General features: G+C 39.3%; 1 protein-coding gene across 1 annotated transcript; it reads left to right on the plus strand.

The window, feature by feature from the left end:
- Positions 1-19,245: 19,245 nt before the first annotated feature.
- Positions 19,246-20,257, plus strand: LOC110886950. The gene is made up of 2 exons (XM_022134838.2): positions 19,246-19,765; positions 19,998-20,257. Exons 1-2 carry the CDS (start codon positions 19,262-19,264, stop codon positions 20,019-20,021), a joined length of 528 nt encoding a protein of 175 aa, XP_021990530.1. The 5' UTR covers positions 19,246-19,261; the 3' UTR covers positions 20,022-20,257.
- The last annotated feature ends 1,042 nt before the right edge of the window (positions 20,258-21,299 follow it).

The following is a 21,299-nucleotide window of genomic DNA, read 5'->3' on the forward strand; positions in this document are numbered from 1 at the left end:
CACAAGCACAATACAACTACGGCTATGAGCGCGACCCATATGTGGTGTCGGAAAGATATAATGCGCGCTACCCTGACGGAGCACATGGAAACATGGGACCCCCGGACTACTCAGCTCATGGGTATCCAATACCTCCCAGACCTCCAGTTCCGCATCAAGCGCCACAACCACGTTTCTCTCCTCCTGAACAGGAAGAGATACTCCATCGACTAGATCGTGTGGAGAGAGAGTTCGAGGAAGAAAAGAAAAGCCACCGAGGATTTCTCAAAGGCTTGGCAAACCTACTAAAGGGCAAAAAGAAGAAACGTGACCATTAGCCCTTAATAGTTGTACGAATGTAATTTCTACTTTGAAATAAGTCCCTGTGTGGACAACTTATCGTATGTCAGTCCCTACGTGGACTTATCTTTAGTCCTTGTATGGACATTTATCTTATGTCAGTCCCTACGTGGACTTATCTTTTAGTCCTTACATGGACACCTATCTTGTATTAGTCCCTGCGTGGACTTGTCACTTATTTTTAAAACCTCTATGGAGGTATGTACTATTTGAAAGACCCGTTTAGGGCAATATGTAATTGTATTTGAGATTATGGAATGTATGTTATGAGTTTTGTTTTAATATGTATAAAATAAATCAAAACCATTCCTTTTATATTGATCTGCCTAGATAAAGAATCTTAAAAGGAAAACCTAGCTTGGTGTCTTTTAAGATCCAGTCAAGATGGTACGACCTAATTGAAAAGATTCTGATTCCCTGTTAACCTCTGTACGCATGTTAACAATCATGGCAGATGTGATTCGTTAAAATCACGCACGTCATTCTTATACAATAATCCTTTAAGGATTTCAAAACCCAACTAAATGATTTATAAATCGTGGGTTAAATCACCAATGAAGGTGATCAATATTATTAAAACATCCATTAGTGATGTAGTGCCTACGGGCCAATATTATTAAAACATCCATTAGTGATGTAGTGCCTGCGGGCCAGTATTATTAAAACATCCATTAGTGATGTAGTGCCTACGGGCCAGTATTATTAAAAACATCCATTAGTGATGTAGTGCCTACGGGCCAACCATATTAAAACATCCATTAGTGGTGTAGTGCCTATGGGCCGTAATAATTGACTTATAAAGACAAAGGACAGTGGTGGTCTATGACTCCCTATCAGAAAGAGATAAAAGAAACTACGGTTCAAATCTCTATGCCTTTGATTCTCTGAAATCTCGGCTAATATTATAAAACATCATCATGATTAGGCTTTATACCGCCAATACTATTTATATAGCTGAAATAGGATATATTCAAATCCTAATATGTGATGAAATAATAAGTTAACCAAATATGGTCTCTGTACCATGGTTGACAAATTGTCATAAAAGACAATTATATAATAATCTCCTGAATAAAATTTTGCTATCTTCTGTAACAGATTCAAGTTACAATGGCGGATCCCAACGGAGAGAATAGCCATACTAATGAAGATGACTACGACAATACGCCAGTGCAATTGACAGGCGCACAACTGAAGGCTCTGATTGACAATGCTGTTCAGGCAGCTCTTGACCGTCAATATACTGAGTCCCAAGGCAGAACCGTGTCAAAACCACCCTCTAAACCAAAGACACACTCCAAACCACCCTCTCAACCCAAGAAAGATGACGACAAACACTCGTCCACTGAGAACAGCGTTCATCGCGATAGAGAGTATACTGATGCATCCAGTGCTAAGGGTTGCACTTACAAGTATTTTGTATCTTGTAAGCCCCGGGAATTTACAGGGGAGAAAGGTGCTGTGGATTGCATCACCTGGCTAGATGAGATGGACACTATAGTGGACATCAGCGGGTGTGCAGCGAGGGATATGGTGAAATATGTGTCCCAGTCATTTAAGGGCGAGGCCCTGGCATGGTGGAGGGCGTTGGTGCAGGCATCTGGTAAGTCTGCTTTGTACAAAATGACATGGGAGGAATTTATTGCTCTCATTAAGGAAAACTACTGCCCTCAGCATGAGGTTGAGAAGATCGAGGCTGACTTTGTGTCGCTGGTAATGACGAACCTGGACTGCCAGGCATATTTGACGAGCTTCAATACGATGTCTCGCCTAGTCCCATACCTTGTGACACCAGAACCCCGAAGAATTGCACGTTTCATTGGGGGCTTGGAGCCTGCAATAAAGGCGAGTGTAAAGGCCTCTCGGCCGACGACCTTCAGGTTAGTTACTGACCTCTCCTTGTCTCTCACCTTAGACGCTGTCCGTCTAAGGACACTAAGGAACAAGGAGGCTGAGAAGAGAAAACGTGAGGATGATACCTCACGAAGATCAGGGAAGAAGCACCGTGGAAACGGTGAAGGCAAAAGAGGGTCGGAGGCAAAGAAGGATGGGCAAACTGGTGAAAGGCCCAACTGCAAGATCTGCAAGAAACCCCACTCTGGGAAATGCAGATTTGCATCAAACTCACAGTCGCAATCAAAGACTCCTTCCTGTAGACTATGCAAGTCCAAGGATCATAAGACTGTGGAGTGCAAGAAAATCAAGGATGCAACCTGCTATGGCTGTAATGAAAAAGGGCACATCAAGAGTAACTGCCCTAAGTATGCCAAGAAGGCGGAAGAAACAAAGAAGTCAAATGCGAGAGTTTTTCGCATGGATGCAAAGGAAGCGGTCCAGAACGACAACGTGCTTACAGGTACTTTCCTCGTAAATAATATATTTGCAAGAGTACTATTCGATTCTGGCGCCGATAAATCCTTTGTAGACCAGAAATTTTGCCAACTACTAAATATGCCTATCAAAACCCTTGATGCGAAATACGAAGTAGAGTTAGCGGACGGCACGATAGAAACCGTCTCAACTGTTCTAGAAGGATGTGAAATGTCCATTAGGAACCATTCTTTTCCTTTATCTCTACTTCCCTTCAAATTAGCGGGTTTTGACATTGTGCTAGGCATGGACTGGTTATCCCGTAATCAGGCCCAAATCATTTGCGGCAAGAGGCATATAGTGCTAAAGACTCCGAGTGGTGAATCGCTTACCATTCGAGGGGATACGCAGTACGGATTGCCCGAAGACGTATCTATGCTGAAAGCTTCAAGGTGTTTGAACAGAGGCTGCGTAATTTACATGGCTCAGGTGATAATTGAAGAACCAAAGCCGAAGATTGAGGATCTTCCTGTCATTTCTGAATACCCCGAGGTTTTTCCTGAAGAACTACCTGGTTTGCCACCAGATAGACAAGTGGAGTTCAGAATAGACATCATTCCTGGAGCAGCTCCGATAGCAAGAGCACCTTACAGGCTAGCTCCAACGGAAATGAAAGAACTGAGGACCCAGTTGGATGAACTGCTGGCGAAAGGTTTTATCAGACCTAGTTCATCTCCCTGGGGAGCACCAGTCCTATTTGTAAAGAAGAAGGACGGATCGATGCGGTTGTGCATCGACTACCGAGAGCTAAATAAAGTTACCATAAAGAACAGATATCCTTTGCCGAGGATCGATGATCTGTTCGATCAGCTGCAAGGAGCGAGCTACTTCTCAAAAATCGACTTTAGGTCGGGCTATCATCAGCTAAGGGTCAGAGATGAAGATGTACACAAGACTACATTTAGGACTCGCTATGGTCATTACAAGTTCCTAGTGATGCCTTTTGGGCTCACAAATGCACCGGCTGCGTTCATGGATCTCATGAATCGCGTCTGCAAGCCGTATTTAGACAAATTTGTCATAGTCTTCATCGACGATATCCTTATATATTCCAAAAACCAAGCTGACCACGAGAAGCACCTCCGTTGCATTCTCGAATTACTACAGCGTGAGAAACTCTACGCCAAATTCTCGAAATGTGAATTCTGGCTAAGAGAGGTTCAGTTTTTAGGACATGTTGTGAGTGAGCGTGGTATTCAAGTAGATCCCGCTAAGGTAGAGGCAGTCATGAACTGGCAAGAGCCAAAGACGTCTACCGAAATCCGTAGCTTCCTGGGGTTAGCAGGATACTACCGGAGATTTATTGAAAATTTTTCGAGGATTGCTGCGCCCTTGACTTCCTTGACCAAGAAGAAAGAAAAGTACATTTGGGGCCCAAAGCAGCAAGAGTCCTTCGAAATACTGAAGCAGAAGCTAAGCAACGCACCTGTGCTGACATTACCAGAAGGTACAGATGAATTCGTAGTTTACTGCGATGCATCACACACGGGCATGGGGTGTGTGCTTATGCAGAAGGGCAAGGTGATTGCCTATGCTTCAAGGCAATTAAAGGTGCACGAAAAGAATTACACCACCCATGATTTAGAGTTGGGTGCCGTTGTATTTGCACTGAAGTTGTGGAGGCACTACCTTTATGGTATTAAATTTGTGATTTATTCTGATCACAAAAGCCTCCAGCACCTGTTCAACCAGAAGGAGTTGAACATGAGGCAGCGCCGTTGGATGGAGACCCTGAATGACTATGATTGCGAGATCAGGTACCATCCCGGCAAGGCGAATGTAGTCGCTGATGCCTTGAGCAGGAAAGAAAGGGTAAAACCTATTCGAATCAATGCCAAGAGCATTGAAGTCAAGAACAATTTGATTGAGAGGATATTAGCTGCACAGCGAGAGGCCGTGTTGGAAGCTAATTACCCTAATGAAAAGCTGGGAGTAACTGAGGAGCAGTTGACTCTTAGCAAGGATGGAATTCTTAGGCTAAACGGACGTATATGGGTTCCGATTTATGGAGGACTACGAGATGTTGTTCTCCAGGAAGCCCATAGTTCCAAATACTCAGTCCATCCTGGTGCTGACAAGATGTACCAAGACTTAAAGGCAAATTATTGGTGGATAGGCTTGAAAAAGTCTGTAGCCGCCCATGTAGCAAAGTGCTTGACTTGTGCTCAAGTCAAAGCCGAGCACCAAAAGCCGTCTGGCTTGCTACAACAGCCTGAACTTCCCGAGTGGAAGTGGGAATGCGTAACTATGGACTTCATAACCAAGTTACCCAAAACCAGGAAAGGAAACGATACAATATGGGTCATAGTCGATAGGCTGACCAAATCAGCTCATTTTCTACCCATTAAGGAGACATATAGCTCCGATATGTTAGCCCAACTTTATGTTGATAAGATTGTAGCCTTACACGGCATACCTGTGTCTATTATCTCCGACAGGGATACTAGATACACATCTCACTTCTGGAAAAGTTTCCAGCAATCTTTGGGCACGCGTCTAAACTTTAGTACGGCTTACCATCCACAGACGGACGGCCAAAGTGAGCGTACTATCCAAACGCTTGAAGACATGCTTCGTGCATGTGCGATCGATTTAGGTGGTAACTGGGATAAGAACCTACCCCTAATCGAATTCTCCTACAATAATAGCTACCACACCAGCATAAAGGCTGCGCCTTTCGAGGCATTATATGGTAGGAAATGTAGATCGCCTGTTTGTTGGGCGGAAGTAGGAGAGGTCCAATTATCAGGACCAGAGATAGTTTTCCAGACGACGGACAAGATTGTCCAGATCCGGGAACGTCTCAAGGCTGCCCGCGATAGGCAGAAGAGCTACGCTGATCCAAGGCGTAAGGATTTTCACTTCGAAGTGGGTGAAAAGGTATTACTTAAGGTGTCACCCTGGAAGGGGGTGATGCGTTTCGGAAAGAAGGGCAAGCTGAGTCCGAGATACATAGGACCTTTTGAGGTCCTTGAACGTATCGGATCAGTTGCCTATAAATTGAACTTGCCTGAGGAGCTCAATGGAATTCACAACGTGTTCCACATCTGCAATCTCAAGAAGTGCTTCGCCGATGAATCGTTGGTGATTCCGCATACAGATGTGCATATAGATGAGAGCTTAAAGTTCATAGAAAAACCTTTGTCGATTGAGGATCGACAGGTAAAGAAGCTTCGCAGAAAGCACGTACCGATTGTAAAGGTCAAATGGGATGCTCGTAGAGGCCCTGAATATACGTGGGAAGTCGAAGCTACAATGAAAGAAAAGTACCCCTATTTATTTGAGTAAATCTCGGGTCAAGATTTATTTTAAGGGGGTGAGGATGTAACACCTCGAATTTTTGTGTCCAATAATGTGTTAACACGTGTCATTTGTTTATACGTGGCATCGATATTAAATAAAGGACTAATTTTGACAAACCTTGAAAGTATATAAATTCGAGGGTTATAAATGTCAACAAGGGTAAATATACTGTATAGTAACCCTAAATAACGCTTGTACCTTCAAACGAATAAATCATAGATCGTACGGAAGCGAAACGCGGAAGAAAGTGAGAGATTACGAGCTACAGGGGTTAACTGTGTCAACATGTTTAATTATACCTCTGAGTGACCCTTTAACGTTCCCAAGGCTTCGTAACAGTATTATACGCTCACTAGAATATACTGTATAAATCCCGCGAAGTTCCGCCTTAAAACGAGAGAGTTATACTCAAATTCGTATGAGAAGGGTTAAAAGCGTCAACAGTGAAAGTTAAGACTTTCCAAATAATTAATAAATTAACCGGGGACTTTATTATGCGGGTAAATAACACGAGGCCCCTATCGGTAAATAACCGAGGGCCAAACCGCAAAGTTACCCCTTTAAACCCGAAAGGTCAGGTAAATCATTACGAAAGATTTCGTTATTAATTACCAGGATTTCGTAATCATGACAAAAGATTTAAAATTTCTGAATTTATAACCTCTCGCGACCCGCGTGAAGGTTAGGGATAAGTTGAGGCGGGCCGCGAGCTTCCTCTATTACGCGTCTGTTATTTGAATCCCAGGCGACCCGCATTAAAATGGCATGGAACTTCCATGCGGGTCGCGTAAAGCGCCCAGATGCAGAAAGTTGTAACTACTTGCCTTTTGGAGCCTTTGAATGATCAAACACCAATGAATTAGGCATGGGCACCCTAAACTTGACCCATATCACTTAGGGACACCTGCCCATGATCCATGATCAAATGTAGACTGAGTTGTGATGATCTTAGGTGCTTTCTTTGGCTATAAATAGCAAACTTATGTGCATAACATTCACACAACTCAAACATACATCTCTGATCATTCTAAGGAACTCCCAAGCATCCATCTCTGCTCTATAAGCAAGAAAGAACTTCTGTAAGTCGTTCATAACCATTTTGGTCATACATTTCCATAGATATAGCTTGTAAACACAACCGTCGTAACTAACGGTTGTCATTACAATAACTTGCAAATGGTTCAGTCTTATGACGGATCAAAAGTAGTTTTGAGTAGGTAATTATGTGGGTAATAAACCTCTAAAAGGGTTCCCCCTGATCACTACTCTAACTATGTCAAATATCGAGTCAAACGTGCGGTTAAAAAGTCAACAGAAAGCTATTTTAGCGATTTATGCATAATCTGTAATGTACATACTAAGGAACCTGTTTTGATAATCATAAAACATGATAATAAGTATATAAACTTGTTTGCGCTCGTTTGAATCAACCGTTTGCTATATTGAACCGGTTCGGAGCCGAAAGTCGCAAAAGTTTGACTTTTGCTTTGACTTCAGTTCTGACCCGTTTTAGTGAGGTATAGATATGCCTTAGGACTCTCTTAGGACCAGGTCACATGTTGGTATAAACCTCTGTGATCGGTTCATGAGTTATCCGAGTCTTTTGCGCATTTCCGTCATTCGCCTAAAAATTGACCGTAACGGCCTTTTGAAATTAAAACGAGTATTTCGGACATGTGAACGGACCAGAACCTTGCTTATTAAATTATAAGCATGTCCTTAAAGTTTCACGTCAATCCGAGGTCTAGAATGAGAGTTATGCTAAATGGCGCATTTAAAGTAAACTTTAGTAATTAACGGCGCAATTAGCATAACATCTATCTAAACCAAGATTTCGTCACCAAAACTTTTACCCACTGTATTAAAATAATATTTTGGGAATTTTAAAGATTTTTAATAATTTTTACCTCGCTCATAACCTGCGGTTATGGCTACGGTTCGGTAAATACCGAATATGCCCTTTTCGGCCAAAACATGAGTTCTACAAGGTCGTTTGACCCGATTCCAGTTGCTACTGATTTTAAATAATAAATAAAGTATTTTAAGCTTTATAAGCTGTTCGGGAAACTCAGATTTTTCTATAGAACTCGAAAAGCTCTTTAAAAGTCTTTAAAATGACTGAAAAGCCCCTACGGGGCATAATATTAACTTAAGCACGTTACGGGCACCACGGAAGGTATCCTACTGATACCACAACCTCTTTAAGGCATATTGACTTAGGAAATAAGCGTACGACTCTCATGGTTAACCGTTTCGCCTATTGCGCGCACGGTTCGGCTTATGAAACTAGTTTTCATAAATTAGCCGATACGGGCCAAATTATATTATTTGGACCCCAAAATCCAGAGTGTGAACCATAAACCCATATAAAACAAGTCTCTGAACTTGTTGGGTCAGAATCGCACTCCATTCTCGGTTTTCGCCTTTTCGCGCGATTAAACCATATCTATATATATCGGAACCAACCGGTCTAGGCTACGGCCATTATAACGACTCGTTAGGATTCTAAGAGGTTAATTAAAACCTTCGTTCCAGATTAGGAGCCCCAGTAAAAGCTATCGGTGATTTAATCCAAATTAAGGAAATATACTTGCAAAGGTAAATACTTTAACTTATTTCCCCTATATGGGCTTGGGTTACCGTATATTAATACCGCTTGATTGAGCATTGTATTCTTCCATCGCTCAGGTGGTTAATTAAATAATATGATCGGCTCATTTAAACAGTTTTGTTTCTTATAAGCCTTTGGGGGGTTTAATGACCGTTGTCCCGGATATCCTTGGCATCATTTTACGAAATGGCCACGACCATCGACATCCCGGTGTAGGCGTACACCCGGTATATATTGTCGACATTAAATTAAAAGACGTAGCCGTTGGTTTTTATACTACGGTTTTACGCAATGTGGTGTGTCTATAAATCTTTAACCCGGCACGACCCGGGCTACTGAACGCATAAAAGAACATGTAAAACGTTCACAAGATTTTATTATAATTTTCCCAGGTTATAAAAGAGTTTGTGCCTTGTGCATTCAAATCAATTTTAATAAAAATTTTCAAATGTGTCAGTTGAATGTATTTACCAGTGTAAACTGACGTATTTTCCCCAAAAAGATTAAGTGCAGGTACTATACGGAATGGGCTGGTATAGGCGTCCTAAGCATCATACATAGTCTCGCAAACTCGATGCTGCATCTGAATGAAAAATATTTATTACTTTTTGATCCGCTGTGGATATATTCAACTTCTGTAATACATTTGATATTACAACCAGAGGTTGAAGTTTATATATTTATCTTAAGCTTCCGCTGTGCATTATATAATTGTGTGGTTTGACTATATTATTGCCAACATCGTCACGGTAACCCCCCACCGGGCCCACCGGTGAAACACGTGGAAATCGGGATGTGACACCAGAACAAGCAAAAAAGCATCTCAAAATCCTGATAATGTTTAACGCATTCTCTTCTGACCACTCCCCAATAATTAGAGCGTCATCCACAAAAAAACAAATGAGAAAGACAAGGACCGTCATTAGGGAGGTTAATCCCAGAAAATAACCCAACCTCCTCAGCTTTGAAAAACAAGCAAGATAAGGCCTCCATGACAATAACAAACAGAAACGGCGATATAGGGTCCCCTTCCCTCATATCCTTACTACACTTAAATTCGAACGTAGGAGCACCATTGACAATAACCGACGCACGAGCCGACGATAATACTCCCATAATCCAGCTGCACCACTTCGACCCAAACCCCATCTGGCAAAGCACATCCACTATAAAGCTCCAATGAATGTTATCGTAGGCTTTCTCAAAGTCGATTTTGAAAAGAAGCGCCTTTTTAGTGCATTTTTTCAACCAAGAACACACCTCGTTAATAATCAAAGCCCCGTCAAGAATGTATCTACCACTCAAGAAAGCCGACTGAGAATCAGAGATCACCGATCCCAACACCTTCTTAAGCCTGTTAGCAAGAACTTTAGAAACTACCTTGTTTACCACCCCAACCAAGCTAATAGGCCGATAGTCACTGAGCCCCACCGGATCTCTTTTCTTAGGAACAAGGGTGATAAAGGAAGAGCCACACCCAACGTTAATCCTCCCCATGTCCCAAAAGTAAGACATGAGTCTCTCGAAGTCCTCCTTGAAAGTCTCCCCGAAAAGTTTGAAAAACCGAAAGTTGAACCCGTAGGACCAGGGGCACGATCGTCCCCACAGTCAAACACAGCTGATTTGATTTCCTCCAAAGAAAAGCGGGACTCCAACCAGGAAGCATCAGCTTCCGAAATCCTCTTTAAATTTGGACAGACAAGCCCCGGCCGATCCTCACAATCCTCCTGTAATTTGGCTCTAAAGAAATTGAAAATCTCCTTCTTAACTAACGATGGTTTGGACACTCATGATCCTCCAATGTTAAGCTAGTGAATAACATTACTTGCTTTCCTGGAGTTGATTTGAGAGTGGAAGAACTTAGAATTCTCATCCCCTTCTTTGGCCCACCTGATCCGATATCTCTGTTTGAGGTCCATAACTTTGGCCAATTCAGCCTCCTCGATAATTCTTTTGTTTTCTGCTAAAATCCACTCCTCCTCTTCTGATAAGTCCCTAAACTCCAACGCTTCTTCTAGCTCTTCAACTTCGTCTACGACGATACTAACTTTTTCCCCTTCTCTTTTTAACATAATATCTCTCCATTCTCTCACTTTTCCGTGAATGAACCATAGTTTCTTAATCAAACAAACATCCGGCGGCCACCTCAAATCGAAAAACTTAGCACAAGCATCTTCAATCATTTCCTTAAAACCTTCTTTAGATAACTACGAATTAAAAATACGAAAGGGACGAGCACCAAAATTAACCGACTTCGTGGACAGGATGACGGGGCAGTGATCCGTCCACCTACAAGGCAAAGCCTGAAAACAAGCTTCCGGCCAAGAATTGAAGAAATCCGAATTAACAAGGAACCGATCTATCTTACTAGCTTTCCTCCCATTCTCAGAATGCCAAGTAAAAGCCCTACCTTTCATATCGAATTCCAGCAAGCCAGCATCGAATATAAACGAATTAAAGTTATTAGCACACACCGGTTGAACGAACAATTTCTCCTTTCTTCCCTGAATCGAACAGAATTAAAATCCCCCCACCACCCAGAGGCCGTCATTACAAGAAATAATCTGATGCAAAACCTCCCATAAATCCTTCTTAGCCTGAGTACCTTGGGGCACATAAACATTTAGAACATTCAATACCAAATTACTTCCACTCAACCTACCCCTCGAGAAAATATAATTTCTGTTTTTAGCAGACTCCAAAACATGGAACAGGCTGTCATCCCAGAGACAAATTAATCCCCAAGAGAGACCAGTAGAGTCAACCACTTCCATCCCAAAAGATCCTTTACCCCAAAATTTACTAACCGTAGAACGAGCAACATTACCCTGTTTAGTCTCTTGAATGGCCAAGAAGCTAATGCAGTGATCTTTCCTCAACTTATTAATCTATCTAGATTTAACATCTCCCCCAGACCTCTAATATTCACAGATAAAAAATTCATATTTGAACATCATTAATACCTGATTTAATGAAAGAGTCCCTGACCAAATTGGTGTAGCTCCTCAGATCCATACCAAGCTTGGCTTCTACCGACACAGTATGCTCCACCTCCTTCTCTAACCGAGAACCCAGCTCCTCCGGAATAGGAATCTGGTCTGCAACACTAACAAGAGTCTCACCGGACTCCACTGCCCTTTTTTCCCCTGGGATTCCGTCGCTGCCCTTTGATTCAGGTCGACGACTTCAACCTCGGAACTAGAGCTCGAGTTCCTCCCCAGTCCATCGTCAATAAGAGAAGCGGTGAAACCCACGAACCCAAAACCTGAATCGGATCCCTCTAAATCCCACCTGGATCTTTTCTTGGGCCTAGAATCATTAGGAGAGGAGCCTTTCAAGGTTTGGACTTTTGATTTCCTAAGATTGGGTCTGACAGCAAATTTCTTTTGGGCCCCTTTATCGCCCTTACCCACCAGAAAATTAAAGTCCCCAAAAGGACCTAGACCTTCATTATTTTCTACATTGGGACCCACAACAACATTATCCACCGTTGTCCCTTCCTCAAACCTAGGAAGTCTTCCCACGTTATTCAAGCCGGAATTCTCTCTCTCCTCCTGCATGCACGCACCAGTTGCATGAGAAACATTCCCATTAACCATCGGCCTTTGAGTTTCCCCCACCTCTTCGACTTCCTCCCTGGGCTTTTCGGAACCACCGTTCCCGAACACAGGGTCATCTTCATCCGGCAGCGAATTCATCATTAGAGAACCCTCCGACGAGGGACTGAACGGAACGCCTAAACAATCCGGGACCCAGTCGTTTAATTCTTCCTCCATCCAAATTCTAAAAGATCTGTTCTTCCACTTCAATGAGACCTCCTCTTTAATTCTATTAGCTTCCCCTGCGAGCACACCTACTCTGGCAACGGACAAGTCAAGATCCTCCTGCAAGAATTTCGGCTAATGGAGGATTTCCCATAAGATTCGCCAATCATAACCAGCATATCTGGTTCCAGTAGGTGGAGGGGAATACCCATCAACTTGAGCCAGGCCACCCGTTCAAAGTGCAGGGATTGGCCACTCCACACTTCCAGCTTGGAGAACCAAGGACCCCAAACAGGCTTTGAATCAACGAAAGCGAGTGCCGCCTCCGGATTAGAGAAAGAATAAGAATAGAGAGGCCACCCAAATACTGGATCCTTGAGAAGGCAATTTTTGCAATCCTCATGAGCCTGTCGAAGTCGACCAGGGTTTCTAGGTCGACAGTTCTTCCTACCACAGCATTACCATTCAACTCCTTAAAAGCCCCCGAGGAATCTGGAACGACAATGGACTTAACCGAGTTCCTTCTACCCCCTACAAGACCTCCCTCAGCACCACCCCCTTCACTGGACACCCCCACAACATCCCTGTAGCTTCTAAAGTCCCTTACATTGAAGTTCCTATTGCTATGCGATGGTCCGGCAGCCTTAGAAATCTGTTGCACGGATTCAGGCTGGATAGGAGGCCCATTTTTCTCAACCGCGAACCTTGCAACATTGGCCTTCAGCTTGCATTCCCCCAGCCTAATCCCCCTGATCTTGTTCACCATATCATGCTTGTCGGATACATCTCCGAAGCTAATGAATCCAAATATACACCCAGACTTGTCTCTTTTCTTTGCCACAAACGTACCAGCAACGTTTCCAATCCCCTCCACGCTACACCTTAATTCCCACGAAGGGCAACCTTCGGGCAAGTTCGACACAAAAAACTTGGTTAAAACACCTCTACCCGCCATGAGGGCACACCCACAGAAATTTAAAAGGTTAATCGGATTCGAACTAATCTAGCTAAACTACGGACGTAGCCGTGACTAGTATTAGACCAACTAAGCAATCAATTTCCAAGATGAACCGCCCACAGAACCCACCGGAAAAGAATAACAACAAGGATGGTGTCCGAAAGGCGAATAGATTCAGGAACAATCAGATTAGGATGAGAGGTTACGAAACGGGAATCCGAACGGCCAACCTCGCACACTAATCGGAAAAATTCCATCTTCGTCGAGCACTTCCGGCCACACCCTAGAGAGAAAAGTTACTTATGAATGTATGATTGCAGGGTTGAGGTTAATATATAAATGCAACTTGTATCTAGGTTCCAATACTACGACTATGGCTAAGTTAAGACTAAAATGCAACTCATCATTTGAACTCATATCCTCAAACAACGTAAGATAAGCCAAAAAAGACGTGTGGATGGTACAAGTTTGCAGTCGGATATTTGGTACCCGAAAAAACATTAGTCACATCATAATATACTCGTAGCAGTTACATACATAATAAACAATAAATAAGTTAAAACTTTTAACTTATCTATTGTTTAGAGTAAATTACTAGTTTTGTCCTTTATGTTTACACCAAATTGCAGCCGCTGTCCTTTAGCGCAAAATTTGACTAGTTTTGTACTTAATGTTTCAAAATCTTGCACGTTATATCCTTTAGGCCAAACCTAGTTAGATTTTTTGGTTAAATTTGGTCATGTGCCTTGCACATGAGGGCATTTTTGTCATTTCATTTTCATTTTCAGGGGCTATTTTTGTGTAAATAACTTATATGTAGGGAGTACTGTGTAAAAGATATATATATATATATATAGAGAGAGAGAGAGAGAGAGTAAGGTTAACATACAAAAAGCCTTATCATACATCACGTAGGAGACAATGGTAACCGTTGGATCAGGGGTATAATCACGCATTGGACCACATAATCACGCATGGGACTATAATCACGCACGTTCTATGATAATAATGCACGTTATATTTTTTGTCATGTATGTTAATGTAGGTTAAGCCTTGAAGTACATTATACTTTCTCTCTCTCTCTCTCTCTCTCTATATATATATATATATATATATATATATATATAACTTACTAGTAGAAAACCGCACGATGCGGCGGGGGCGACATTTTGTATTGCGGTACTAGTTTCTCATCCGATAATAATTGTTGTAGCATCATTGTCGTAGATATACGTCATAAACATTACACATTGTCATCAGAAGTGCCTAGATCAATAACTTGGCTCTAAATCCATTCAGAGAGCCTTTTTATCTTTCTTTGAGTTTCAAACAATCCTTAAAAAAGGTGCAAAATTTGAATACACAAGTTAAAAGAAGATTAAATAAATATTAATATTAATATTACCTCTTCATTGAATTCACATTAAAGATTAAACTTGTATGGACTAAATATTTCACTATAATAAATGATCTAAGACTATTATCGCTATCATCCCGCAATAAACACATACAATATACTACATAATATACCAAACATGTTAATATAAATGATATACAAAAAAAAAGCTTAGCTTTAAAAAAAGTACAATCTTAGACGCAACCTGAGACGATTGTACTGCTATTGGTTTAACCAAATCAGTATGTTCTTCGTCGAAATGAATCTGCAAAAAGAAAAAAGTTAAAATTTACATAGGAGTAAAATAAAATCATATGTGTATTCATGTTCATGAAAACATGTTAATATAATAGATTTATATATAATATCAACTTTTAAATAAAATATGTTAAATGTACTAATTAACACAATGATTCAAACAACACACAAACTATATTATCATAACTCGAATATATAAAAAAGGTATAATTAGTAAAACATAAACTATCAAAGAACTAACCTTAGAAGCTTCAACCTTTAAATTTATATTTGGATCCATGCCTAAATGATTTAGCAAATGAAATATATGTGTGTATTGCTATATATTTAACGGATAAACTCTAGTTGTGCACTTTAGGATTTAAATTTTAAAAGTTTGTTTCCCGCTTGGTTAACTATAAGAGTTTCCCTTTTAATTTAGGAAGTTTTGTTGATATTTGACTAAAGTGTAAAAACATGTTCAATCAATTACTTTTAGGGTGTAAGGGGCACTCACCTAAGAGGGGAGTCCCCTCTCTTACGCCCAACTAATCCTCGTGTGCCACGTCAACTCCCCTTTTAAACTCCCCTCACACCCCAATTTGATGGCGGCACTCCCCTCTTAGGTGACTTGTTTTTTTATTAAAAAAAAGTTTTCATTGGTTGATTGAATAGGACCCACCTTCTCTCTCCTCCCCTCTCATCGGTGCCTATCCCACGAATTTGGTCCCCGATTTTGGTCCCCGAGTGATTGGCGCCATCTCCCCTATCGGCACATTCGGTCCCCGCACGGGGTCACCGAACTGTGCCCCGCATACCCTTAATTTTTTTTACGGTTGTTTTATTTTGTTAAACTTGTTAAAAAGAACCCCTTTAGATTAGGAAACGAAAGTGTAAAAACATGTTTAATAGTTAGTTTTAATTTTTTAAGGCACTTTTACCTTTTATTTTGTTAAACTTGTTAAAAAGAATCTCCTTTAAATTAGGAAGTTTTGTTGATTAAACACATGGTTTTTATCTTAGTTAAACTTATCAAAAGAACCCCTTTAAATTGGGAAGTTTTGTTGATTAAAAAACATGTATAAAATCTTACATGTATATCGATAATTTTTTTTCTAACAAATGGTGAGTGTGTGTTTATAATTAAAAAAAATTTAGGTTAATAATAAGTATGACAACAATGTTACTATCAACACACTAATAATTATGATAATAAAAAATAGTTATATAATAATACGTTTGATATTAATGTATATGTTCCATATCCGTACACCAAGGTAATTGCTAGAAAGGTATTTATAAAATTGCATTTTCAATTGGACATTTATGAAAATTTTATTCGGATCATCCCATTTTTTCACCATCTTCTTTGTGATTAATTTACATTAAATCGTTACAAAAGTATTTATAAATGCAATAATCACTTGTACACTAAGGCATTACTTGCTTGTACGTTTTAATCCAAAAGGCGATATTGACCAAGACAAACATCGATATTGATAAAAATGAGCAGATCATCACGATATCTTCAGATGTTTTTATAACATCACAGTTTAAAAGATATGACAAAAATACATAAAGGAATTATAGTGGATGGGGGAAAGTGTAAGTACTGCCTAATTATCCATAATTTTATTAAAATTGATGGACTAAAATGTAATAAGATGGAGAATTAAAATGTAATTAGTTTTAAAATATCAATTTACCCTCATTTTAGGGTTGTACCTTATGCATTGTGGATAAACAAGTTCTTATTTTTTTGTATCTTAAATTGTCCATCACTCATGCATTATAATATAGTGTAGATACGCAATGTTCTGTTTGGTAGTAGACACTTCTACCACTCTTTTGCCAACTTTATTAGTTGTTATTTTCTTCTTTAATCACTTGTACACTAAAGAATCATCAACTTGTACCTTTTAATCCATGCGTCGATATTGAACAAGACAACTACCGAAACGTAGACAAAAATGTGTAGGTCGTCATGCTATCTTTGGATTTTTTTAAACATTATAGTTTATAAGATATGTCAAGAATACTTAAAAAATTATAAGTTTGTTGTGGAGGGGGAAAGTGTAACTAATTATCTATAACGTTGTTAAAAGTCAGGGATTTAAGTGTAATAAGTTTACGGGCTAAAAAATAAATAGCATTTAAAAGACCAAATTACCCTCATTTTAGGGGTCTATCTATAAATAAAAGGGGAAAAAGTTCTTATTTTTTTAGATATCTTACAATACCCCTCCATCATGCATTATAATATAGTATAGATATGCAATTTTTACAATTATCATTTTATCTCTCCCCTCTCTTTTCCTTTATCTGGACTTCTGCCCCCAGCTACACCACAACCAGTGGCCATCTATACCCCCTACCATCTACACGAGCTCCGTCCACCCACCCAACCACGTGGCATCAACGCCACTCCGATGCCATACAACGAAACCGCCACATCTGCTGTTTCATGTCAACAAATCCTTCTCCTTTCTCATCACCGACGAACACAACTTCTCCGGCAACTTCTCCTTAAAGCATATATGCTCGATCAAAGAACTGTGTGCAATATAAAATTGAGGATTTTGACTTCAATTTGTGGTTGTATTGGTGTTTATAGCCACCATTTTGATTCTGAAATGGGTGTATTGATGAACAGGTTCTGATGTGTTAGGGTTATTAGAGTTTAGTTTTAAATGTTTGATTCTGAAATGGGTGTATTTATGAACATGTTCTTATGTGTTAGGGTTTTTAGAGTTTAATTTTAGGTGTCTGATTCATAAATAGGTGTATTGATGAACAGGTTCTGAAATTGTTGTGTTTGGGTTTTTAGAGTTTAATTTTGGGGTTTAACTCAGAAAGATGATAAACAGGAGTGGATGGTGGTAAATTGGGTGGTAATGGTGGTTCTGATGTGTGGGAGTGGTACGGTGGTGGTGCGGCTAGGGTTTTTAGTGGCAAAGGTACAGTGGTGGTTGTGGTTGATGGGAATGATGATGATGGGTGGTTGTGGGGGTGGTGGTGGCGTGGGGTGGGTTATTGCGGCGGCAGATGGTGCGGGTGGATGGTGGTGGTATGTGGGAGACAGTGTTTGTTCTCTAAATTATGGTTGTGTCTGATGGTGGAGGCAACGGTTTGAAGGTGGTGGTAGGTTTCCGGTGGTAGGTGGCAGACGGTGACGGTGGGTTGGGTGACTGGTGGTGGCAAGTGGTAGAGAGAGATGTGTGCAGAGGTTTTTTTATCTATATTTTACTTTTGAGTAAACTGCCATTTTGGTCCCTATGGTTTGGTCACTTTTGTCACTTTAGTCCAAAACTCAAACCTTTTGCATCTGGGTCCCTGTGGTTTCAGTTTTATTGCCATTTTGGTCCAAAAATGAAATCAGGTCATATTTGTCTTATAAAATCCTGCAATTTTGTCATTTTCCTCAGGGGCAAATCATGTCATATTTGTCTTTTAAAATCAGGTATTTATTTATTAAAAATAAATGATCATTTTGCCCCTGAGAAAAGGTGACAAAATAGCAGGATTTTATAAGACAAATATGACCTGATTTAATTTTTGGACCAAAATGGCAATAAAACTGAAACCACAGGGACCCAGATGTAAAAGGTTTGAGTTTTGGACTAAAGTGGCAAACATGACCAAACCACAGGGACCAAAATGGCAGTTTACTCTTTACTTTTTCATATTTTACAGAAATAGTCTCTTAATACAAGTTATTTAGTCAATAGTCCCTAGGAGCTGAAATGACGAGAATACCCTCATATGCAAGACACATGACCAGATTTAACCAAAAAATCTAAATGTGTTTGGCCCAAAGAGCATAACGTGCAAAATTTTGGAACATTAAGTACAAAACTTATCAACTCTTACGCTAAAGGACAGCGCCTGCAATTTGGTGTAAACATAAAGGATAAAACTTGTAATTTACACTATTGTTTATTACGTATTTAACTACTACTACGAGTATATTAATATTAATATTAATATCAAAACTTGGTTCAAAATTCTAGTTTATTTAAAACATATATTAGAGAACAAAATACATATTTCTAGTTTATTTAAAACATATATTAGAGAACAAAACACATATTTAAAAACGTGATTACAAATTTATAATACTTATTAAAATTGAATTTTGAAATAAAAAACGTGATTATAAACTTATAATACTTATTAAATTGATTTTTGAAATGGATTGGTGGCTTTTGTTGCCTATATATACTACACTCTCATTTTATCAAATCCTCACAACTTAACTTAAGAAGCAATACATATATTTAAGCATGGCAACTGCTAAGTCTCTCCTCCTCCTCTTTCTCGCCCTTGTTGCACTCACCCCTTCCACCTCAGCCGCATCCCCACTCAAAAATTTAAACTCAGACATACTACACATAGTTCTCCAACTATTTGGATTTCCGCCTGGCCTTATACCTGAACCCGTCGAAAGTTTCACTGCATCCATCGCATCCCTTTGTCCACCCACCGTCAGCTTCACCATCCACTTTAAGGAACCATGTTACGTAACGTACGTATACCCCAATTACTTCGCCCCGGTGTTTACAGGAAAGATCACCTTCGGTAAAATTTCCGAGATGAGAGGCCATAAGGATAAACTCCCATCTACGGATGAATGGACAGATATGTACGACGTCATAGCGGTTGGTGAAAAGCTCGTGTTCAACTTTGCGACTGACACTGTAATGTATAATAGAACGCAGTTTGAGGAGGTTAAGACTTGCACATATGGTCCTGTTATTCCTGATCCCCCTATCGAACTCATCTCTCAGGTATTACGTACTATTTATAAGTTAGAAACTCGTGTATTATATATAATAAAGATGATATATAATTCATAAATCTCTAAATACATCCAAATTACCAAATTACGCATTATCAAATTAAATATAATAATAATGAAAAATGTGAAGCTAAAGTTAATTAAAATTTAACTGTACATGTAAATCCGTTGTTTCAATTATTTTTTTGAAATGGTGTGATCCAATTTTATCTTCCATGCAGCTTCCAATGATGAGTGCAGAATAAGTTGGTGATCATGAGATAAGCATGGATGTTTCGAGACTTTTGAAGTTGGGAAGTCTGTGGACAATATATATATAGCCTTTTCAAGTGTGTTGTATGAATAAAGTTCAGGGTATGAACCTGTTTCGTTTTAAGTTTTCGGTTGTGTGTTGTATAAATATTGTGTGTTGTATGAATAAAGTTCAGGTTATGAACCTGTTTCGTTTTAAGATTTCGGTTGTGTGTTGTATGAATATTGTATGTTGTTTGTTTAAACTTATCTAAAAGAATCATATAATTACGTCAATGTATTTTAATATGCTAAACAAATTAAAGAATACGTACTAGGTTACGAATTAAATCAACCATAATAATACGTAATATTAGACATCAGTCAGTATATAATATTTAATCATAGGATGGTTTTGTCCATCTATGGGCCCAGCAAACAACTATGCAATCTAATAAATTTGCATGTGAAAAATGCTATAAAGGTTATGTCTTTTTTTCTTAAATTTTGTCTAAACAGATAACGACTCCTATAACCTTCAAATGCATTATTTGTTTTTACACAACAAAACAAAATGATCATTAGGTCTTTTTTTTTTAAACTAATGACATGTCCAAATCTTATAAACCATTCAAGCTTTAACTTTCATTATATGTAATGATTTAAGCATCTAATAACTTCACTTGAATTGTTTAATTTTCTTCTTATTAACTCCCACAAACATCATCTAGACATATGCATAAGAAGGGATTTTTCCGTCCATTCTTTAATTTAATTGTTACAATTAAGGTCAAGACAACATTATAGATAATAGAAAGTTCAAAAAGATTGAAAAGGTAAAAAATAATCACACCCAAATGGCAAATACACCACCAACCCCCAACCCGGTCCCCTTAAATTTAATGATTTAAGCATCTAATAACTTCACTTGAATTGTTTAATTTTCTTCTTATTAACTCCCACAAACATCATCTAGACATATGCATAAGAAGGGATTTTTCCGTCCATTCTTTAATTTAATTGTTACAATTAAGGTCAAGACAACATTATAGATAATAGAAAGTTCAAAAAGATTGAAAAGGTAAAAAATAATCACACCCAAATGGCAAATACACCACCAACCCCCAACCCGGTCCCCTTAAATTTAGTTCCATCAATAGTAAAAAAAAAAAAAAAAAAAAAAAAAAAAAAAAAAAACTTTATGTATTTGATTTTAAAAAATAATAATGATAAGTCTTAAAAATTAAAAATTTTATTATCTTTAGATTAAGTATAACGTTGTTTTATATTAA

Source organism: Helianthus annuus, chromosome 10, assembly GCF_002127325.2.
Source record: "Helianthus annuus cultivar XRQ/B chromosome 10, HanXRQr2.0-SUNRISE, whole genome shotgun sequence".
Taxonomy (NCBI): Eukaryota; Viridiplantae; Streptophyta; class Magnoliopsida; order Asterales; family Asteraceae; genus Helianthus; species Helianthus annuus.

Coding starts and splice junctions, on each gene's coding strand:
- LOC110886950 (XM_022134838.2), top strand. CDS start 19,262: ATGGCAACTGCTAAGTCTCTCCTCCTCCTCTTTCTCGCCCTTGTTGCA. Junction 19,766..19,997: donor CTATCGAACTCATCTCTCAG/GTATTACGTACT, acceptor TCTTCCATGCAG/CTTCCAATGATGAGTGCAGA.